Raw genomic sequence first — 20,838 nt, forward strand, 5'->3', positions numbered from 1 at the left:
ACCTGTTGCAGTGTTCCTCTTGAATTGAAGTCCTAAACATATTTGCTGAAGGACAGAGAATATGTAGGTAAGGGATGTCACCCATTGTCCAGAATAAGTTCTTACTGTGACACATACTCTATTCAGTATACATATAGTATTACATGCTATAATTTAGCAATGGCTTACATCTACAGCAATTCAACAGAAAAGGCTGGGCACTGCAAAGATTTATCAAATAAAAATCAAATCTTAAACGTGAAGTGCAATTTAGGATCACATTGTGTTAATGGCAATTTATATTTATTATGATTAAACTAGTTAATTTTTTTTTTTAAATGTCTGAAAGTTGTCCAGTGTTTTTAGCTACACTGGGGTAATTTTAATTGGGATGGGGGTTCAAGTAATTATGGTGAGTACAGCCATTTTCTCCTGTTTCATTTTTTTTTGCACTTCTTTTATTTCATTTATGGGAATTTATTATATTTTAAATACTTGTATAATTTGGGACTGCTTATATGGTCATTATATAATCCATGCATCTTTATGTGCTAGGGAATGTTAATCAAGGAGGAAATACAACACTGATCAGGAGTGGGTTGCACTCTTCCAATCCACAAATTAGTTTTATTCTAAAAGACAATGAAGAAATATACGAGACAACCCATTTAAAAATAGCACCTGCCTCTTATGCCATTTAATCCTCCCGAGTGATTCCTTATCGAAGAACTATTTGTAATTTTTTCTTGTTAAAGATAACATGTCTTTTATTTTCTTACACACTACCTTAAAATACAATGTAAGAAACAATAACATAACAAACTTGCTAAAGGAATTCTGGTTTAATAGAATAATAAAAATGAACAGGAATGACTTACAGTATATACGTATTTCTCTAAACAGGTCATTTTTACAGATTGGAAGGTCAGAGGGACTTTTTGCTCTGTGGTAACAATTCAGATGCAGGGTAAGAACATTTTTTTAACAGTGTCTTTTGGTTATATATAATGCATTGAGGATCACAAATGTGCACTGTGATGTTAAGCAAAGATCATATTACTCTCCCTTGAGTCAATTTATCAGGGTGTTTTGCATCAGTTTTTCTCTAGTTGTGACTGTGAACGACCTACAGTAGGAAGTGATTTAAGGAACAGTTACAAGTGTAATTGTTTGATACAGTGGTATGAAAGGATGTATCAAAGTGTGCATCTCAAACAGCACTCAGAAATGCATGCTTCCATCCCTCTAAATACTGTATGTTTAAAGCTGTAATTAACTGAAATATTTCTTATTGTCAACACTGGAAATATTGCCAAAGCAGCTACAGTACTAGACTGAACAAGATTGTATGGCGGTAGAACAGGTAGACCCCAGCTCCAGCATATAGTTATAGCTGTTGCCCTCACAGGAACTTCTAGTGTATGCGGCTTTCTGCAGATTTCTTGATTGAGAGACCAACTTCACAAGGAGCAAACACTGGGACTTAATTTCTCCCACATCAAATATGGTGTTATTCTTTTCCTGTGTTGTGTCTCATTTTACCAAGTAGGCCAATGGAGGTCATCATTTCTGCTGGCTGCAACCCAAATGTAATCAGCTAACGGGGATCTTGTCACTTAACATATGAATGGAATGGGTCATCTATTTTCAGTAACAATTTATCCAAGTTTGCTTTTACATTTTTCCTCCTTTATTAAGTGAATATATGTATTATTTCTCGTTGTTTTATTTAGCCAATGTCCAGAAGGATATACATGCGTAAAAACTGGGAAAAACCCTAATTATGGCTACACAAGTTTTGATACATTCAGCTGGGCGTTCTTATCCCTCTTTCGGCTGATGACTCAAGACTACTGGGAAAACTTGTATCAATTGGTGAGTATTTTTTAGAATATCAAGCTCCAATTTTTGTTTTAACAGCTTAAATAAAGAAAAATAGATATATACCTATATACTGTGTATATACACACACACACACACACACATTATGACTATTTTCACTTCATTATTTAATATCTCTTCAAAACATGTATTCTTATAGACGCTACGTGCTGCTGGCAAAACCTACATGATCTTTTTCGTGCTGGTAATTTTCCTGGGCTCCTTCTACTTGGTGAACCTGATCTTGGCTGTGGTAGCCATGGCTTACGAAGAACAGAATCAGGCAACGTTAGAAGAAGCAGAGAAGAAAGAAACTGAATTTCAACAAATGCTGGAACAATTAAAAAAACAGCAAGAAGAAGCCCAGGTACTGTATAATATGAAAGGAGATTCATTTACATGCTTATGTTATTAGGTGCTTAATACTATAAGAGCCAAATATACAATACTTTTTAGGTACATTTGGCAGTAAAGAAATTAAGGTAGAATATAATGTTCAAAACACTTTTGTTCGCCAGAAGAAATTAAGATACAATAATGTTGAATATGAACTCATACAGTATTCGACCCTCTGAAACAGGAAAGTTAAAAAAAAAAACATTGCTGGCCCCATTCACTGACAAACGATGACCACAATTGTGGAGAAGAACTAATATGGTAATTATTACTGATATTTAGGACATGAGATGTAGACCGCTCTAGCAGTGAATGGGTAAGATTGCAGGTTGGTTTAAGGCTGGGACCTCTTGCTATAGTTTCTCTGGGATATTGGTATGGGGAAAATCTCCACCAGAATATGAAATGTTGTTATGACATGTATTTTGGATTGTAATTACTAAGCAGTCTTCTTCCATAAAACTGTACAGCCCATTCATGTAAAGAAGGCTGCTTAGTAAATAAGGTACTTTATGTTTATACCAACTGAATAAGATCTCTACTATCTAATTGAGAAGGGGTTAAACTGAGGTTTTCAACAAAATACTAACTGGAAATTCAATCTCTTATCAGAAAACTGTTGTATACTTGTAAACTTTTAATCAGTATATGAAGTTTGTCACTGGACAATAGTTGGGTCAGTAATCCAAATACAAACTAGTCTATATTCTCTTAATGAATAAACCCATGTACACAGTAAAGCTTCAGTCTGAAAGTTTTCTACCTCTTCTCTTTCTAACTTCTTTCATGTGTAACATGCTATTATATACTGGTCTTTTAGGCCAGAGCTACAAGGTCTCTAAGGTTGTGCTTATAGTGCCGGCGACAGCGACGCAACAGTGACATCACGCTGTGGTCGCTGGAAAAATCAAATTGACTTGACTTCCAGTGATCGCGACCAAGCCGTCGCTCCATCATACCGTCACTCCATCATACCGTCACGTCGCATCTACTATAAGCGCACACGACGGCGGCAATACATTTGTTTTGTCGTGTCTCCGTCGCTGGCACTATAAGCACGGCGTTATAGGACCGTTTTGTACTACTGATATATACTAGATATCATTTTGTAAACTGTAGTAAATGTTAAAAACTAATATCTGTTCATCTCTGGCAGGCGGCAATTGCAGCAACACTAAATGAATCAAGAGATTTCAGTGAAGACGGTGGGTTTGACCAACTGTCAGAGAGCTCTTCAGAGGCTTCCAAACTAAGCACAAAAAGCGCCAAAGACAGAAGTAATAGGAAAAAGAAAAAAAAACAGAAGGAGCTGGGTGAAAGTGACGAGAAAGGGGATACTGAGAGGTTTCCAAAGTCTGAATCAGAAACAAGTATCAAAAAGAAAGGATTCCGTTTCTCCATTGAAGGAAATCGGCTGACCTATGAAAAAAAAATGTCTTCCCCCCACCAGGTACTGTTTTAATTTTAATAACATTTTCTAAACACTGTTTTTTTCCTAGACCTTTGGCGTGTGGCAGGCCAGACCTCCTCAACCACGATTGCTTCAAATATGGCCAACAGGTCCATTGGACCATAATTCCAGGATATATATATATATATATATATATATATATATATATATAATCAAAAAATAAATAGATGATACCGTTCTGTGGCTAACAAAATGCTTTTATTTGTGCGAGCTTTCGAGATACACTGATCTCTTCTTCCGGCGATGTTACAATGAATGAAGCAAAAGGTATACTTAAAAACAGTGTCTCTTGGAATGTTATCTGTGCTGTTCCTTCCCCCGGTGTGGATGTGTTTTATGGCTAGAGGTGTCAAAAGGTTACTGAAAGCAAGTGAAGAAAGAGTGTGTATGTGTATCAGTGTGAATAAAAATGAATGGAGAGCCCACAGTATATACAGTGCTTTACACAAGGTGTGTGTGGAGTGGGAGTGGATATAAATGGTGTGGGTGGGTGTGGAAATGTGAAAGTTTGTAGCACAACTAAAAGTGTGTGGATACTAAGTGGCCCCTATTGGTGTATAGGGATGGAAAAACAAGGAGTATTAGTATGTGTGAGAGACAGCTGTGTGTGCATACACATCATTTTGACACCTCTAGCCATAAAACACATCCACACCGGGGGAAGGAACAGCACAGATAACATTCCAAGAGACACTGTTTTTAAGTATATCTTTTGCTTCATTCATTGTAACATCGCCGGAAGAGATCAGTGTATCTCGAAAGCGCGCACAAATAAAAGCATTTCGTTAGCCACAGAACGGTATCATCTATTTATTTTTTGATTATTGAAGCTCGGCTAACACGGTACTGATACCTCTACATGTATATATATATATATATGCAAATATAACTGTATGCTCATCTGCATGTCTTAGGCAGGTCTGCAACCCCGCCTTTCCCCATTATCACCCAGCATACAGCACTTCCACTGCAGCAAGGGATTCTGGGAAATGACATGCAAATGAGCACACAGTGTCACTTTTTGCCTCAATAACCATTTTTAACATGGTTCCCTATAGGCTTAAGCTTGCTGCATGGTCACAGCTTTGAGCACAGCCAGGGTTAAGGTGCATACCCAGAAAACCACCCACAGACAGCTGTTTCGACCTTGATGGGTCTCATCAGTGTGGGGTTGATTTTACTGGGAATGCAAGAGAGGCTATGCACCTTAACCCTGGCTGTGCTCAAAGCTGTGACCATGCAGCAAGCTTAAGCCTATAGGGAACCATGTTAAAAATGGTTATTGAGGCAAAAAGTGACACTGTGTGCTCATTTGCATGTCATTTCCCAGAATCCCTTGCTGCAGTGGAAGTGCTGTATGCTGGGTGATAATGGGGAAAGGCGGGGTTGCAGACCTGCCTAAGACATGCAGATGAGCATACAGTTATATTTGCATATTTGCTTTCCTGTGGAGGGTTTTTGTCACTTTTTTTACTCACCATAACTTAACTCAGTATTATGGGTTATATATATATATATACATATATATATATATATATATATATATATATATATATATATATACATATACATATATATATATATATATATATATATATACTGTACAGAATATATAATTATTATTATTATTTTATTTTTTAAATGTCAGTATGATAATATCTTTAGAAAAGCAAGATGGTAAAAATAAATGAGTGTGTTTCTATTCAAAAGGATTTACCCAAAATGATGAGCTAAGATTTGGGTAAGGAGATCCATCAAACCATTTACAAAGCAATTCCCACAGATAGCTACTTCTTGCTGTAATAGGATTGTATTTTCTGCGGTGTGGGGGCTTATAATTAAAGCTTAAAAATAAGGAGAAACTAAATATTACTAAATATGTTACATTCCAATTTTGCACAATCTTTTAAACTATTTATATTTTTTACATTCAATTGGAGAACTTGTCTTAAATTATGGGCGAGTTGATACATTTTAAAGACGGGAATGTCCAGACCACTTGGTAAAAAATATCTCGTTCAGTAGAAGTTTAATTAGTCATTTATCTATTTTTTAAACCTGGCATTTTGTATTTTATGGGCTAATAAACTAATACGCTAATTAATGTAATATATTTTAATATTTTACCTATTAATGACATTGGTACTCAGTTCCATCTTTCTATATGCAAATAAATATTAAGTAATACATCAAAATTGGCTTTACTAATATTTTCAAATTTTTACATATTGTTTTACTTTATTGTGTATTCAATAAAATAAACATTAAAAAAAATCCCCAAATAAATGTGAACATGAGGCATGGCTTATTGTGTAGTAAACTTCTATAGTTAAATGGAGATTGTTTCCTGTTCCTGCTTGCAGCATTTACAAAGTGAGAGGTATTATAGGAACCCTTATGATAAGGTATTACATATGGTTCACATAAAAAGCAGTATATTAGGTAATTATAGATTTATCCAATAGAATACGAATGCCATGTTTCTGCTTTTTATGAGAATGTACAGTGTGTACAATATAAGCTGTTAAAAGAACCTTTCTCGGGTTTGTATTTTACCTGCTCAGAAAAAAAAACCACACAGTGGAATGTCCTACCGGTAGTTTGCATAACAGAGAAAAAGATGCTTTGACAAGAGTGCAGAATACGATTCCAGGAAAGCCACAGATAGCTTCTGGGTCTCTTGTCCTACACTGCACAAACACACATGGATCGGCTAAACATGAATTCCAGGCACATTTTCCTGGACATTGTGAATCACATGTAAAGATTTACTCTGAAACAAGAAAATAAAGTAATTTTGCATGGATCTAAGGGGTTGTCTGAAACAAGATGTTCTAACATCTTACTGGAACAATTCTTTACATTCTGCCAACATAGTTAACTTTGAAAAAAATACTTAATTGAAAAATGAATTCATATTGATGTGGGTTTAACAGGTTTTTTTTGTTTTTGTTTGGTTTCAGTCATTGTTGAGCATTCGGGGATCTTTGTTTTCCCCAAGGCGCAATAGTAGAGTCAGTCTGTTTAGCTTTAGAAATCGTGCGAAGGATGTGGGGTCGGAAAATGACTTTGCAGATGATGAACACAGCACTTTTGAGGACAACGAGAGCAGAAGAGGTTCATTGTTTCTACCGCCCAGACAAGAAGAACGGCGCAACAGTAATATAAGTCAGGCCAGTAAGTCATCCAAGACCATGCCAGTGCTTCCAGTGAACGGGAAGATGCACAGCACGGTGGATTGCAATGGAGTGGTCTCCCTGCTCGGTGGTCCATCAGCTCCGACATCGCCTGTTGGACTACTTCTGCCAGAGGTGATAATAGATAGACCAGCTTCTGATGACAATGTAAGGAAGTTTTGAATAGTTTAGATATGGTGGTGTCTTTTTACCACCCCAGATGTTAATGCTTCAGAACAGGATCCAATGGGAATGTTCCCTGGTTGCTCTATATTTGAATGTATTTAAAATATTTACACATTTTGGAACAAAGATGACTGTGTAGTCATTTTGTGGTTGTTTTAAAAAATATATAATTTAAAGCACATATTTTAAAAAGATTGTTTGGAACTCTCATTGAGAATGTTACTTTATCTAAATAAGGCACGTTAGAGCACGCAGGCTTGACTTATTACTCAAATTGTACATGTAAGCTCACACCATCTGCATTATTATTACATAGCTACATAGTAGATGAGGTTCAATCTAGGCTAAATTTAGACGACAGATACTTTATCCTATATTTGCATCTACAATATATTGATCCAGAAGAAGGCAACCAAAATACCATAAAATAAAACAAGCTTGCTTCATTTACTTTTCTGGCAATCCAGAAACATGTCTTGATTAGTTTCTCAGCATACATCTCCCAAGCTTCTTAGATCATTGTAACTAATCCCATTTACATTCATTGTGTACAACTGTGCCATTTTGATCCAAAGCATTGCTTGTCTGGGACAATTTGATAAACCATGTATGATCAGAATATTTGTTAATTACCATGTGCTGTTTGTTCATACTGTTACTCTTTAATCGCCCACATTTCGCACAGCTCTTTGTTTTAATCATTTGTGTTTATTTGCTTTCCATTTTTAACATATCTGCATATTTTGTAAAGGGGGTATAACAGTACAATAAATTTACAAGTTATGAGGTTTGTTTTAAATTTCAGAAAACAATATGTTTTTTCTTTTTATTGAAGCTTAGAGGCATTTTGAACATACAAATGTAGCCAAGGACATTGCACTCGCTGATGGGATATTATATTCTGCGTTATCAGTGCTATTGAATACGAAGAAACATCAGTGATATTCTGTGTTATGTGCGAGTGCAATAACCTTGTCTACAGCTGTAGCTCTTTCAGACTTTGATAATTGTGAATCATCAGGAGTGAGACCATCAAGTTAAAATAACCATGAATTGTTCTGGCATCGTAAACTGTGATGCCTACATACATCAACCTCCATTAAAAACAAGTTAATCTGGCACCCGGTTAAAAAAAAATACTGGGTCCTATTATCGCAATTTTATGATGGAAGTGATCAAGATTGTGGTAATAATTTACCGTGTGCGATATTTTACCCATAGACGCAATGCAGCAATTAACGCAACCGTTAATAACACATTCATTCCTGCATCGCGGGAAGAATTACTAATAATTTCTACTATAGACTTCTGTGATATCTATTATTACAGAAGCCTATGGTAGAAATTACATTAACCCTTTTGATGCTTTGGTTACTATGGCATACCACAAGCATTAAAGGGGTTAATACACAATCAAACGACACTACCAATCCCTCTTGGCTACCTTAGTGGCTAGTAAGGGATTGCTATGCAATGTTTTACTAACTGCTAAGGCAAACAAGGGGTTAACTCCTATCAGTCCACCCCCCCACCCTCTGGAGGACCCTAACTAGACTACCTGAGATAACTACCCCCATCACCCAGCTATCGCCACACCCAAAAACCCATTCCAAAACCCAGAGAAGACGTATTAAAAAATAAAAACATTACAAATAATAAAAAAATAAATGTAAAAGATAAACCCAGTTATTGTCCATGTGGCTACCTAGGCCCTCTCAAAGGGGGCCTTGATAGCCACATTGGCAATCAATCGTGACCTGTAATAAAATGGGGCTACTTAGCCCACCCATGATGAAAGCTGTTCTTATCTTCAGGGCTGAAGCCCCCCCCCTCCCCCCCACAACCAATCCAAAAAATGCCAATGCCCAACCAATAAAAAGTGGTGCAACGTTGATATATTGCACCATAAACATAACTATTGGATAGATAGATAGATATGAAAGACATATGCTTTGATTGTGTTTTCCATTACTCATTTGAATGCTTCTACTCATTCTAAATGTTAAATGTTCTAATATCATAGATGCTTCTGGATCATTCTGCACGGTAGCTAGAGACCATATGAAACAATATGACTGGTTATTTATAATAACCAACATATCTTCCAGATCAACCTAATATGCAAGACAAATGACAACAACATTCACAGTGAAACATACAATTGCAGAATTACAGTACATTAAATTGTCATATTTGTATATATCATAGTTTAATTGATATTTTATTTGCAGGGCACCACGACTGAGACAGAGGTGAGGAAAAGAAGGACAAGTTCTTACCACGTGCCGATGGATCTGTTGGAAGATCCTGTATCCATGAGGCAAAGAGCACTAAGTGTAGCCAGTATATTGACCAACACAATGGAAGGTACAATGTTCACAATGTTTTTTTCTCAAAATGTTAAACTGTTACAGGGTTTTTTGAGAGTGAAAGAACATTTTAATAATCTGGCTTTAGAATTGACAAAATATACTATTCTCCTACCTCTTTGTAGAACTTGAAGAGTCCAGACAGAAGTGCCCACCATGTTGGTATAAATTTGCAAACACCTATTTAATCTGGAACTGCAGTGAACAATGGTTAAGAATAAAGGACGTTGTAAAAATAGTTGTGATGGACCCATTTGTAGATCTTGCAATTACTATCTGTATCGTTTTAAACACGCTATTCATGGCAATGGAGCATTATCCCATGACTAACCACTTTAGCCATGTACTCACAGTCGGAAACCTGGTAAGTTTAAATCTAATTGTAGTTACCGTGGTTCTATATTCTATTGTAATTTCATTTTGCTGCACACAGTAGTATCCTATATTTAAAAATTGTATTGATTTAATATTTGTGTATGACACCAATGATATATCCACGTACGATTGCAAAGATGTTAGTTCATCAAAAAATAACATGGACACTTAAGAAAAGTACAAGCATGATGGTGTAAACATGTACAATGAACAAGTCACACATCACTTGGTGGAAAAGACACCAGCTCCAAGCTGTAGCCCAATTCCCTGGATTGTATTATTAATTGTTTTTCCTAGTAAAATAATCATTCCTGAGTTTAGACACAAACCATGTACCTATGAGAATAAAACAGGTAGAAATCAGAACATATATTTACCTGCTTAATATTTATGTAACACAAAATCCAAGAAAAAACATTTCACAATGCAGAGGTGTTAATACGATGACAGCAGCCTCATATCCTGACAGAATGGATCATTTTGTTATGCTGCATCCAGTAACTTAAATACAGTGTTGAATGAAGCTATTACTGGATCCCCATTTGGGAAACGCTGCTTTAGAGAGATTAACTGCGGGGGGACGCAGGGTTTACAGAGGCCCCGCGCACTTCCCGAAGGCACTGAAATGAAGTGCTGGGGAAGCGGCGAAGGCCTCTGTAAACCTTACTGTGGTTCAGCCGGCATCTGGAGATGCATCGCCATGGCAACGTGGCGTCAAATGACGCCGCGGGGTCATGTGATGTCACGTTGCTATGGCAACGTGACGTCATGAGGCCCAGACGCCGGGAACCACGGTAAGGAGGAGGGAGGGAGGGGGACGCGCTGAGAGGACAGCCTGCAGGGGGGCTCAGGGGAAAAATATTGGGCTCCCCTGCTTTAGAGCATATAGTGTCTAGGCAAGCTATCCAGTATAATTCTCTTTCTCTATCTCCGCCTCTCTTTTGTAGTACCACCTGTTCCAACACTTGCCACAGCAACTGTGAAACATTGTGTCTTCTTATTTTCAAGATAAAAATGACCCACATAACATTGGCCACAAAGGCATTTTAGGAGGCATACAGCTGACTTTTCACAAATTCAGAAGCGTCTCAGGGAAACCTTATTGCCTTTCGTAGGATGAATTACAGGGTCTCCCTTGATAATCTGTATCTGTAATTATTCTGGATTATTGTAACCTACTATTAACAGGCCTCCCTTCCTTGAAACTTTCTCCTTTGCAATCTGTCCAACATTGTACTGCTAGAATAATTTCATTTCTCATAAAACTGTCCCTGCTCATGTCCTTAAATCCCTTTCATAGCTTTCCCTAATTTTCCAGATAATCTACAAAAGTCTCCTTGCTACCTTCAAGGCTCTCAACTCACCTGCTCCTCCCTATACAGGGTATCGGCTTTGATTTTTCACAATGCCCTTGCTCATCTCCTGTGCTCTGCTCATAACTGTTTACTTTCCACCCATGGTGCTGGAGATATATGTAGTGGTGGTTGTCATCTTGGTCTTTTAATCTCTCTTGGAATTCAGTTGAGTTCCATCTTTGTCCAACAGTAATCATTTCGTCTTGCGATATGAATCACTTACTACCATTTCTATCTATTCACTCTTGGGTTGATGGCACAGATTTTTGTTTGATTTTGAACCCATTTATTAGTTCGAATAATACCCATCATATATCTCTCCATACTTTTTTGCGTTGCCTGCACCTGAATTATCTTCGCATGTAGGGTCCATATATATTTACTATAGATATCAAATAAATAAATGGTTGCAATAAATACCTATATATGGCTGCTTACACGACTAGCAGCTCACGCCGCGTCTTATCCTGGCATTCGCTGGCTAGCACCACGTTAGCTATATACTAATCAATGCACTAAAGGCCATTGTTTTTGCATTAAACAAGCTGTGGGGATCTCTGTTAAACTCAGGGAAACCAACGTCTGTCAATTTTTTTTAGATCGGGCGTTCTGAGCCCTACGTTTATGAACTTACGTGTATCTTGGCCTCTTCAAGTGAATGATATCTTCTGGCACTAATGGAATGGCAGTGCTTAGTAAATATGGGCCTATGTCTCTTCTTTCGTTCAACAAAAACAAAAAATAAACAATAATTAAAACATGAATCAAATAAATAAATAAAGAAAATGTAATGAACCGTTTTTTCCCCAACATTTTATACATATACAAGAAGCTGTAGAGGTGTAGAGCCTTTCGTTTGAATGTCAGTAGTGAAAACTTGACGGACACACTGTCTCGGAATTAAAAGAAAACTGAAACAAAAATCATGATAAATTGTTCAGATTTTGCCTTTTACATGGGGCGACTTTTCTTAACGTACTGGAGCACATTCATGTGGTTAGTAATGCTGATCACATCTGTACAGTATGTAATTGAAATCCTTATTTTTGTATTTTTTTAATCAGACTAACAAGATATATTTCAATTCTACTGTAGGTCTTTACTGGAATCTTTACAGCGGAAATGATTTTTAAGCTGATTGCCCTGGATCCATATTATTATTTCCAAGAAGGCTGGAACATTTTTGATGGTATCATTGTAAGCCTTAGTTTGATGGAGTTGGGTCTTGCTGATGTGGAAGGCTTATCAGTTCTTAGGTCATTCAGATTGGTAAGATAATTCACATGTACTGTTGTGTTCTGTATATAACATAGCATCATCAAATAGAATCATTATATGATATGCTTAAATATACAAAGTGTGAGCAAATATAATTGGTTGGGAATTAATCACCCCTATCAGCGACAAATATGCCAAGCAGTATTATAAGAAACATGTGTCTCTCTGTTCTAGAAATAGAGATGAGCACTTGCCAGTGCCTGTGTACACTATAAGCGCCCATATATTCAGATTGGTCGGTCAAGATGTAATCTTGTCTTTGTTTTCCAGCTTCGAGTTTTCAAGTTGGCAAAATCCTGGCCTACACTGAACATGCTGATAAAGATCATTGGCAACTCTGTGGGAGCTTTGGGAAACTTGACCTTAGTGTTGGCCATCATTGTCTTTATTTTTGCTGTGGTTGGTATGCAGCTGTTTGGTAAAAGCTACAAGGAGTGTGTCTGTAAAATTGCAGAAGACTGTGAGCTTCCTCGCTGGCACATGAATGACTTTTTCCATTCCTTCTTGATTGTGTTCCGAGTGCTATGTGGAGAATGGATAGAGACCATGTGGGACTGCATGGAGGTGGCAGGACAATCCATGTGCCTCCTTGTGTTTATGTTAGTGATGGTCATTGGAAATCTAGTGGTAAGTGAAGATTACAAGATCTATATACCTGTTAGATCTCTCGTAGGTTTTTATATATATTAGATATACTTCTCCTGGATTGTCAATTATTGTATAAATATGTTAAACATGATGTTTATAGGAGACAGTCTACTGGGTACACAACACTGAATAAATATTCTACACAATGCTGAACATTTTACATATTTTGCATCCACATGGTTAAACACATTGTCAGATACAGTACAGTAAATAAGTTTAATAAACGTGTACATGTGACATAATAACGTTACTGACATAAACTAGACAAAATAATTGAAATGTAACTATTTTAGTCTAATATATTTTACATACTATATCACCCAACTCCTCTAAGGGAAATCAGTTCAGTTTACAGTACTTAGGCATACCATGAAATGGTGTCAAAGATATGTGGGTAATCACTATATTCTCACATACCTTGTCTGATTTTAGGGACATTAGAGATTTGCTATTTAATGGTAGTATCTTCTGACCGCATAATATGTGCTTTGTATTAGAAGAACACGAATGTAACCATAATTATAACCTTTAGGCTGGCTGTTAATTCGGTGTATTTTATTCTTGAAAAGGAAACAAGTAAATATGATCTACACTTTCAAAGGATCAATAAAACATTTGTAAGAAATATTAACAACTCATTTCTTTTATGCACTGCTTAGGTTTTGAATTTGTTCCTGGCCTTGTTGCTGAGCTCTTTTAGTTCGGATAACCTCACAGCTACAGATGATGACAATGAAATGAATAATCTTCAGATTGCTGTTGGAAGGATACAAAAGGGAATAGATTTTGGTAAAAAAACAGTACGTGAATGCATCCAAAAAGCCTTTCTTAGGAAGCAAAAAGCTCTAGACGAAATCAAACCGCTTGAGGAGCTACGTAACAAAAAAGAAAGCTGCCATTTTAACCATAATGCAGTTGAAATAAATAAAGACCTCGATTATCACAAAGGTGGGAATGGAACTACCAGTGGCATAGGCAGCAGCATGGAGAAGTACATTATCGACGAGAGTGATTGCATGTCATTTATACATAACGCAAGCCTCACTGTTACAGTACCAATAGCTGTTGGGGAATCGGATTTTGAAAATTTAAATGCAGAAGACTTTAGCAGTGAATCTGACCTGGAAGAAAGCAAAGAGGTATGGTTTTAAAATATTATGTTATGATTTGTTTATGAATTAACGTGGATTCAGTATGGTGGTGTCATCTTTTGTTCTGTTTTGTATTTTGTATTTGTTTATTATTATATCTAAAAAAATGATTGTTTCAAGTTATTTATAAGGCCCCTATTCAATTTGTTTTGAAGTGCTCCATTCACTTGATAGGAATAAAATATGCAATCTGAAATTGTCCTTCCTGAATTCCCTTGAGAAGAATGAAGCTGGAATCTACCTGAGTTAGGGGAAGATGCCTATACGGCATGTGGGAAATAGCCTAAGAGAGGTAGTTTAAACTTTTGTCTCCTTGTCCTAGTGTAAATGTAATGGCAAGGCATTTCCCATCAATATTGATAGCTTTAGAATATTTTGCTTTAGTGAGGGATTTTGGGAAATGTTTATATTGTAGGAGGAGATTTGGTGTAATCATATAATATTCTGCATCTGCTCCATGGCCCTTATTCTGTATGGTGTTATAAACGCAGATGACGTGCTATTTGGATGAAAAGCCCCATTAAAGTCACTGGGATATTTCATGCGATAGCACGCCATCTGCGCTATCACACCTTGCAGAATAAGCCCCTACAAGTTTTCTCTTTTTTTGAGTCAATAAAGCATCCAGGTTTGAGATGGCTTAACATCGGCATCAAATGGAAGAAACATGATGCACAAATTGTATGACTGATACAGACATTGAAGGGTGCTAGTAGCCATATACAGTAGGTCCCAGCAAGAGTAAGATGCTTTATAGACTGTGATAACTTTTAATAGACCAACATATCATACTGTATATACAGGGTTTTCTAGTGTATAAGCTTCAGAGACTGCACAGGTCTCTTCACATCTGATGAAGAGACCTCTGTAGGCGTAAAAGCTTGTGCAATTGTTATGTTGATCCATTTAAAGGTATCACAGCCTGTGAAGTATCTCACTGAAAAAAGACACGAGCAAAAATAAAATGTGTATCCACTCATATTTCTTGGGAGTAAAGAGTTCATCACAAGAAACATTTGAAATAGCTGTACTTACAATATGATTTAAAATGCTCATTTTTCATTCCCAGTTTTGTTTATTTGAAGAATATTGAACATATTGAGTTAAATAGATGACAGTTACTGCAGTGTATTTGAAAGAAAGTCAAATATTTATTTACAGCAGTAAATACTGCTGAGTATACTTCCTTAGCACCTTTATGATGTATTACTTTTAAGAGCACGCTGTTTATACAACATTTGGCATTAGCTGTGCAGCAGCATTTAACAAAAGAAGTACAAGTACAGGAGTGCTAAGGGAGAAATCTGCCCACGTCTAATGTCATATACTTTAGGAATTATGCTTTGTGTAAGAAATAGTCCCTGTTCCATTAAATGTAAAGTACACATGTACTCATAGTGATCAATGTATAATCCAGCAGAAGCATCCAGTTATCTGTATTTTAACTGTCCAATGTATGTACCATGTCCTGATCAAATTCAGAGTTTAAAAGTGATCACTCGTTAAATGTTTGAATGTCACATGTTCAGTGTCAAACCATGATACTGTATATAAAAAGTTGATCACAGATGAATCATGATATATCATTGTGTGATATTGAACATCTAACAGGGGATAAATTGTCCTATGCAATGAATAAATGAGCAACATACTGTATAAAATCTGTAGTTAATGTGCAGATATTTTTTTTTGTAATTTTCAGCCAACTAAACACTTTTTTGGTTGTTTCTGCAGTGTCTGACATGCAGTAGGGCTGTAATATTTTGGCAATTCATTTATTCAACCTTTAAAACAGGAACCTACGCATATTCTGTATGAGTTTCGCAATATGTCCAATAACACATGTTTCTGTATGTGTGTATATATATATACAGTATATATATATATATATATATATATATATATATATATAAAAAGGAAAATTGAGTAGAGCCACTTGTGAACAGTGTTATATATATCAATGTAAATAAAATTATACTTACTAATACTTGTGAAATAGTGTGAAAAAAATTATTAATCTAAAGAAATATTTTGTGCCATCAAAAGTGATAATACACGTAAAAACTTAAAAATAATACATATAAATGAAACAAAGCATACAGTATGCAGAAAGTCCAACTCTTAGTTGAGTCCTGAATAGTTCAAAATAGGGACAAGTTGTAAGTCCAGGGATCCAAGGCTGCTCTCAGATGGAAAACCAATTCCAGCAGAAATCTGTAGAAACAAGAGAACAGAGAGCGCACATCCCATAGTGTAAAAAAAAGTACATTTAATATGAAAAGGAAGGACAAGGGGATTAAGAACACTCACAAAAGTAATAGATTTTCAAGCGATTTGTGATATAATCACCACCAACAAGGTATCACCATCCTGGATCACACCAACAGATAGATATCCTCTCCGGTTCACCTTTAGCAGTTCACCTGTTCCACAGTCTCATTTTTTACATCTTACAAAGGCTGCAATATGACTTTGACTGAGATAGCATGATCCACAGCTAGTAGAAAAATAAAGACACGTATATACAGTATGAGACATTGATTTTTCACAAGCAAGACCAGTTTATGAACAATTGGCATCCATTTACCTAGTGTTTGGGAGTTTCCCTAAGTGCATAGACCTCCTTCCTATTGTCTCACTTTGTCCTAACTTATATGTACTCTTTTGGTTATGCAATAGTATTGTTCTCCCTCCCACATTGTGGCCCTGTGGAATATGTTGGCGCGATACAAATAAAATAGAATATTAATAATGCAGTGGAAAGCTAACCTGAAAATGGCACCAGAGGTTGTAATTACATGGTTTGAACCAATAAGAAACAAGGTTGCTTTCAGAAAATGATTACTACATTTCTCTGTCAATGATAAATTAAAAATGACGGGGATATGACACATAACAATATACAATATTTCTAAAGATTTTTTTTAAGTAGTTATATAGTTATCTGATTGTTATCTAATGATAGCAAAGTTCCTGTACAGCTGTGCATATAAACCTTATGCAGGGTGAAATGTGTAACATCATATAAAATACACAGGAATAACAAAGGGGACTATTACATTTTAAATGCGCTGACGATGCTTACTAATAGCGTGGTATGCTACAGTACAGTATATAAGTAAAAATACCCAGTTGTACTTAATTGAAAAATAAATGTGTATCAGAAAAATTACCAATGTAAATGTATTCAATCTAAAGTTTTAATCAATGGAAATTCATATCTGCAACAAGACTGGGTTCTATGCTAACAGACATCCGAAGCAATCACGGTTTTAGATGTAAATGAGAAATCTAACTTGCATAAAAACCATTTATTGTTACATGGGGCATACAGTATGTCAGCCTTGATCAATCATTGTCTATCCTTCTTGATACTGTAGTTTGAAGCTTCCACTAAGATGCCTTTTAATCCTCATGTTTGAAATGTCTTTATTGTAGTCATACTATACAGTATGTCCAAAATCATGTACAGTGAGCTAGCATAAATGGACTTAGCCATGAAAAATGGCCCCTTGTATTTAAAACATCATCAATCCTTATACTCTATAGTTAATAGCTTCTCTTGCCTTTCTGTGGTATACAGTGCAACATATAGTTAACCTTGTTGCAATAAGAAGTGCTTTGCAGCATAAAGTAAACACATTGTAAAAATGCTTTGAACATCCATGCAAGGTTCAAATATTGCACATAAAATGGTCAAAAGAGTACAACATACATGATAAATCAATCAACAGTGCCATTTATCTGCTTCAGGGCGTAAAGAGAGTGCAACAAAGCAACACTGAAGATGATTAAAAAGCAATCCCTCACGAAACAAAGTATTTTCTTTTATGGTGTTTAAACCAGGGGGCTGAATGATGGAATTCTGGAATATTTATTTCCTTTTTTGTCAGTACTGCACATACAAAGATGGCAGTGCAGTCATTAAATGAAAGCTGTAACAACACCTTCAGATAATATTGCACCTTTCTTTTGGCTGCTGGGCTGAAGCTGACCCTGATCCTATAATGTTTGTCGCAGGCAATAATTTTTTGGTGGATGATTTTAAATGAAACATCTCAGCAATGAGGGGTTTGTGGAGCTTTGAGTGCAACAGGTCATCTCCAGGAGACCCCCTGGTTCAAATAAGATACAATTGCAAAATATTTTTTCAATGACAAACATGGACTGCTGCTTTAACACTGCAAAATGGTTCAAGTTTTAAGTAGCTTGCAGTGGCGAACTATGATGAAAACACAGCTAAGCATAGGATAATTCAGCTTGTTTTCCAATCAGTAACACCCTATTTCTATGACTGCACAGATGCTTTTCAATAGATTTATTTATTAACTGTTTCTTCTGGTCTAAACTTTGGAATCAATTGTACTAGCTCCATGTTTACTACTGAATTTACATGTCTAGAAGTTCTGATGAAAACTTTATTGGCTGTATATTTCAATGTAAGATATGCTTTTAAAATGTAAGCACTCTTTTTTTATAGAAATTATATTTATTGATAAATAAGTAAGACTGTGGTTTTAGTACCTCTAATTCTTTTGAAAAAGGAGCATACAGTATGTGTATGTAAACACACCTTAAATTAATGTCTTTTTGTGAAAGATTGGTAACAAAATTGACAGAAAACTTCACACGTTTACAAGTTATCTCAAAGTAGAAAGTTAGGGATACTGTTAATTTTACCTTTTTTTTGTTTTTTTGCTTGCCCTTCTTACTTCTCACAGGGGTAAAATCAAGCGGATCAATCAAGAATGCAGCTCTGGTGCTTTTTAACAAGGCATAACAACGTGTCACCACATTTACTAAGGTTATCCCAAATAATATCTGATTACAATGAATTTTGATTGGCTTGCATGCAACTCAGCTGTGTCCTTTGCCTGTCCATTGCAATCCAATAAAAAAAAAACATGCACAGCTATTGGGCTGAGTCATGTGACTCACGTCACAGCATGGTCTGGCGAGACTGGCAATGTCAACTCTTAACACTTTTTATTTTTGCGACCCCAATAATGATGTTTCTTAGAGGTATTTTTTTTTTGTGTTAATTCCTCCTCGGCGTTTAATGCATGCTCTAAATCTGTGCTGCTTATAAAATCACCAGTTAAAAGACGCAAGAGCATGTATAATTTTGACTGGAAAAAAGTATATATTTTTTTGAAGATTCATGATTGTGTAAATAAGTTATGTGTAAGTGAGCTTTGTAACTGAAATACTTGGCTGAATTATCTTATATCTCTTACTACTATGATATTGTATACAAGAAAAGACAGAAAAGACCAAAGCTACATCCAAAAATACACAGTGAAATAGCTATATATTCTCCTGGAAAAGGGTCATTAAGTTAAACCCTTTGGACAAAGCGTTATAAGCCTGCTAGCCACATCAAGGCATGACTATTATGGTGGGTCGAAATAGCTGTCTGTGAGTGGGTTCACTGGCTATGCACTTCTTTAACACAGACTGTGCTGAAAAGCTGTGTAATGCGGCAGGCATAAGCTCATAGGTGTCCATGTTGAAATGAATTTGAAACAAAAGGTGACACTGTGAATGCTCGTTTGCATGTCATTTCTCAGAATCCTTGGCTGCTGTAGAAGCATTGTATGCTAAGAGATAATGAGGAAAAGCAGGGTTGCAGACCTGTCTGAGACACGTGAATGTGCTCACGTGATATTTGTACTTGCTGTATGCTGATAAATCGGGAATTTTGAATAAATATTGGTGTCCAGTTCAGACCGAGGCTTTCATAGTCCCCACCTCTAAACTGGAATTAGGTGTCACATCTATGATGCTGTTAGAAGAAAAGAAGTACTATAATAGAAGACCCAGGAATTGTATTCCTGTCAGCACAACTACTCTACAATCTCATGTGCTGCTAAGCAGAATACATCACTCCTTTCTCAGATTGAGTGATCCTTAGGGGCCTATTCATTTACTTCAATAAGTGCATTTCTGAGTGCAAACAGGCATTTTGCACAGATTTGCATTTTTTTGTATTTATTAAGCCCTTATCGCAGGTCCACACGAGTTTTATGCTATTTGGTTCTGGCTGTGCAATTCCATGCATTCTGAAATGTTTACATATTTTAATTGACACATTTTCCAGGTATCTCAGGGGAAAGGCTTCCATTATTAAATACTCGTTGACTATGGTGGTCGTGAAAGCATGCGTCATGCAAACCTTCATGTCCCCTATGCAAACCAATAATCCTAAAATCTCATATTATCCTCATTATCTACTCATTACATGACATATAGGCTACTAGTAAGGCATTGCCCTTCCACCTTCCCCCTGGGGGAGGCCTGACTTCTCACCTCAGGATATATCTGCTGACAGCTTTCTCGGGCCCAGGACAAGAGCTTCCACTGGGGCCCACCTGTCAGCGACCTTGTGAGTCCCTCCACCTCTTTCTCTTATAGACCTCCTTGCACTCTCCCAAGGGCTGCCAACTTTTACTTAACTGTTTTCTTATTGTAATACGGAAAAAAAATTACAATGCAACCTGTTTATTTTTATATTTTCAACAAAAGACAGGGGACTGCCTGTCTGGGTGGGTGACTGACTTTGACTGACTTGAC

General features: G+C 36.4%; 1 protein-coding gene across 6 annotated transcripts in view; it reads left to right on the forward strand.

Moving 5' to 3' along the window:
• LOC142499600 (sodium channel protein type 2 subunit alpha) overlaps window positions 1-20,838 on the forward strand; it is a 173,870-nt gene that overhangs the window by 113,801 nt on the left and 39,231 nt on the right. For 4 of the 6 annotated variants that reach the window (XM_075609173.1, XM_075609174.1, XM_075609171.1 and 1 more), the window contains 10 exons: window positions 883-946; window positions 1,713-1,854; window positions 2,021-2,227; window positions 3,413-3,706; window positions 6,691-7,071; window positions 9,321-9,456; window positions 9,584-9,822; window positions 12,284-12,457; window positions 12,737-13,093; window positions 13,774-14,253. In XM_075609173.1, coding sequence (XP_075465288.1) covers window positions 883-946; window positions 1,713-1,854; window positions 2,021-2,227; window positions 3,413-3,706; window positions 6,691-7,071; window positions 9,321-9,456; window positions 9,584-9,822; window positions 12,284-12,457; window positions 12,737-13,093; window positions 13,774-14,253 — 2,474 coding nt within the window. The remainder of the gene's footprint in view (window positions 1-882; window positions 947-1,712; window positions 1,855-2,020; window positions 2,228-3,412; window positions 3,707-6,690; window positions 7,072-9,320; window positions 9,457-9,583; window positions 9,823-12,283; window positions 12,458-12,736; window positions 13,094-13,773; window positions 14,254-20,838) is intronic. The other 2 variants (XM_075609175.1, XM_075609176.1) reach the window with 1 other exon arrangement.

The sequence above is a fragment of the Ascaphus truei genome, chromosome 7, assembly GCF_040206685.1.
Source record: "Ascaphus truei isolate aAscTru1 chromosome 7, aAscTru1.hap1, whole genome shotgun sequence".
Classification (NCBI taxonomy): domain Eukaryota; kingdom Metazoa; phylum Chordata; class Amphibia; order Anura; family Ascaphidae; genus Ascaphus; species Ascaphus truei.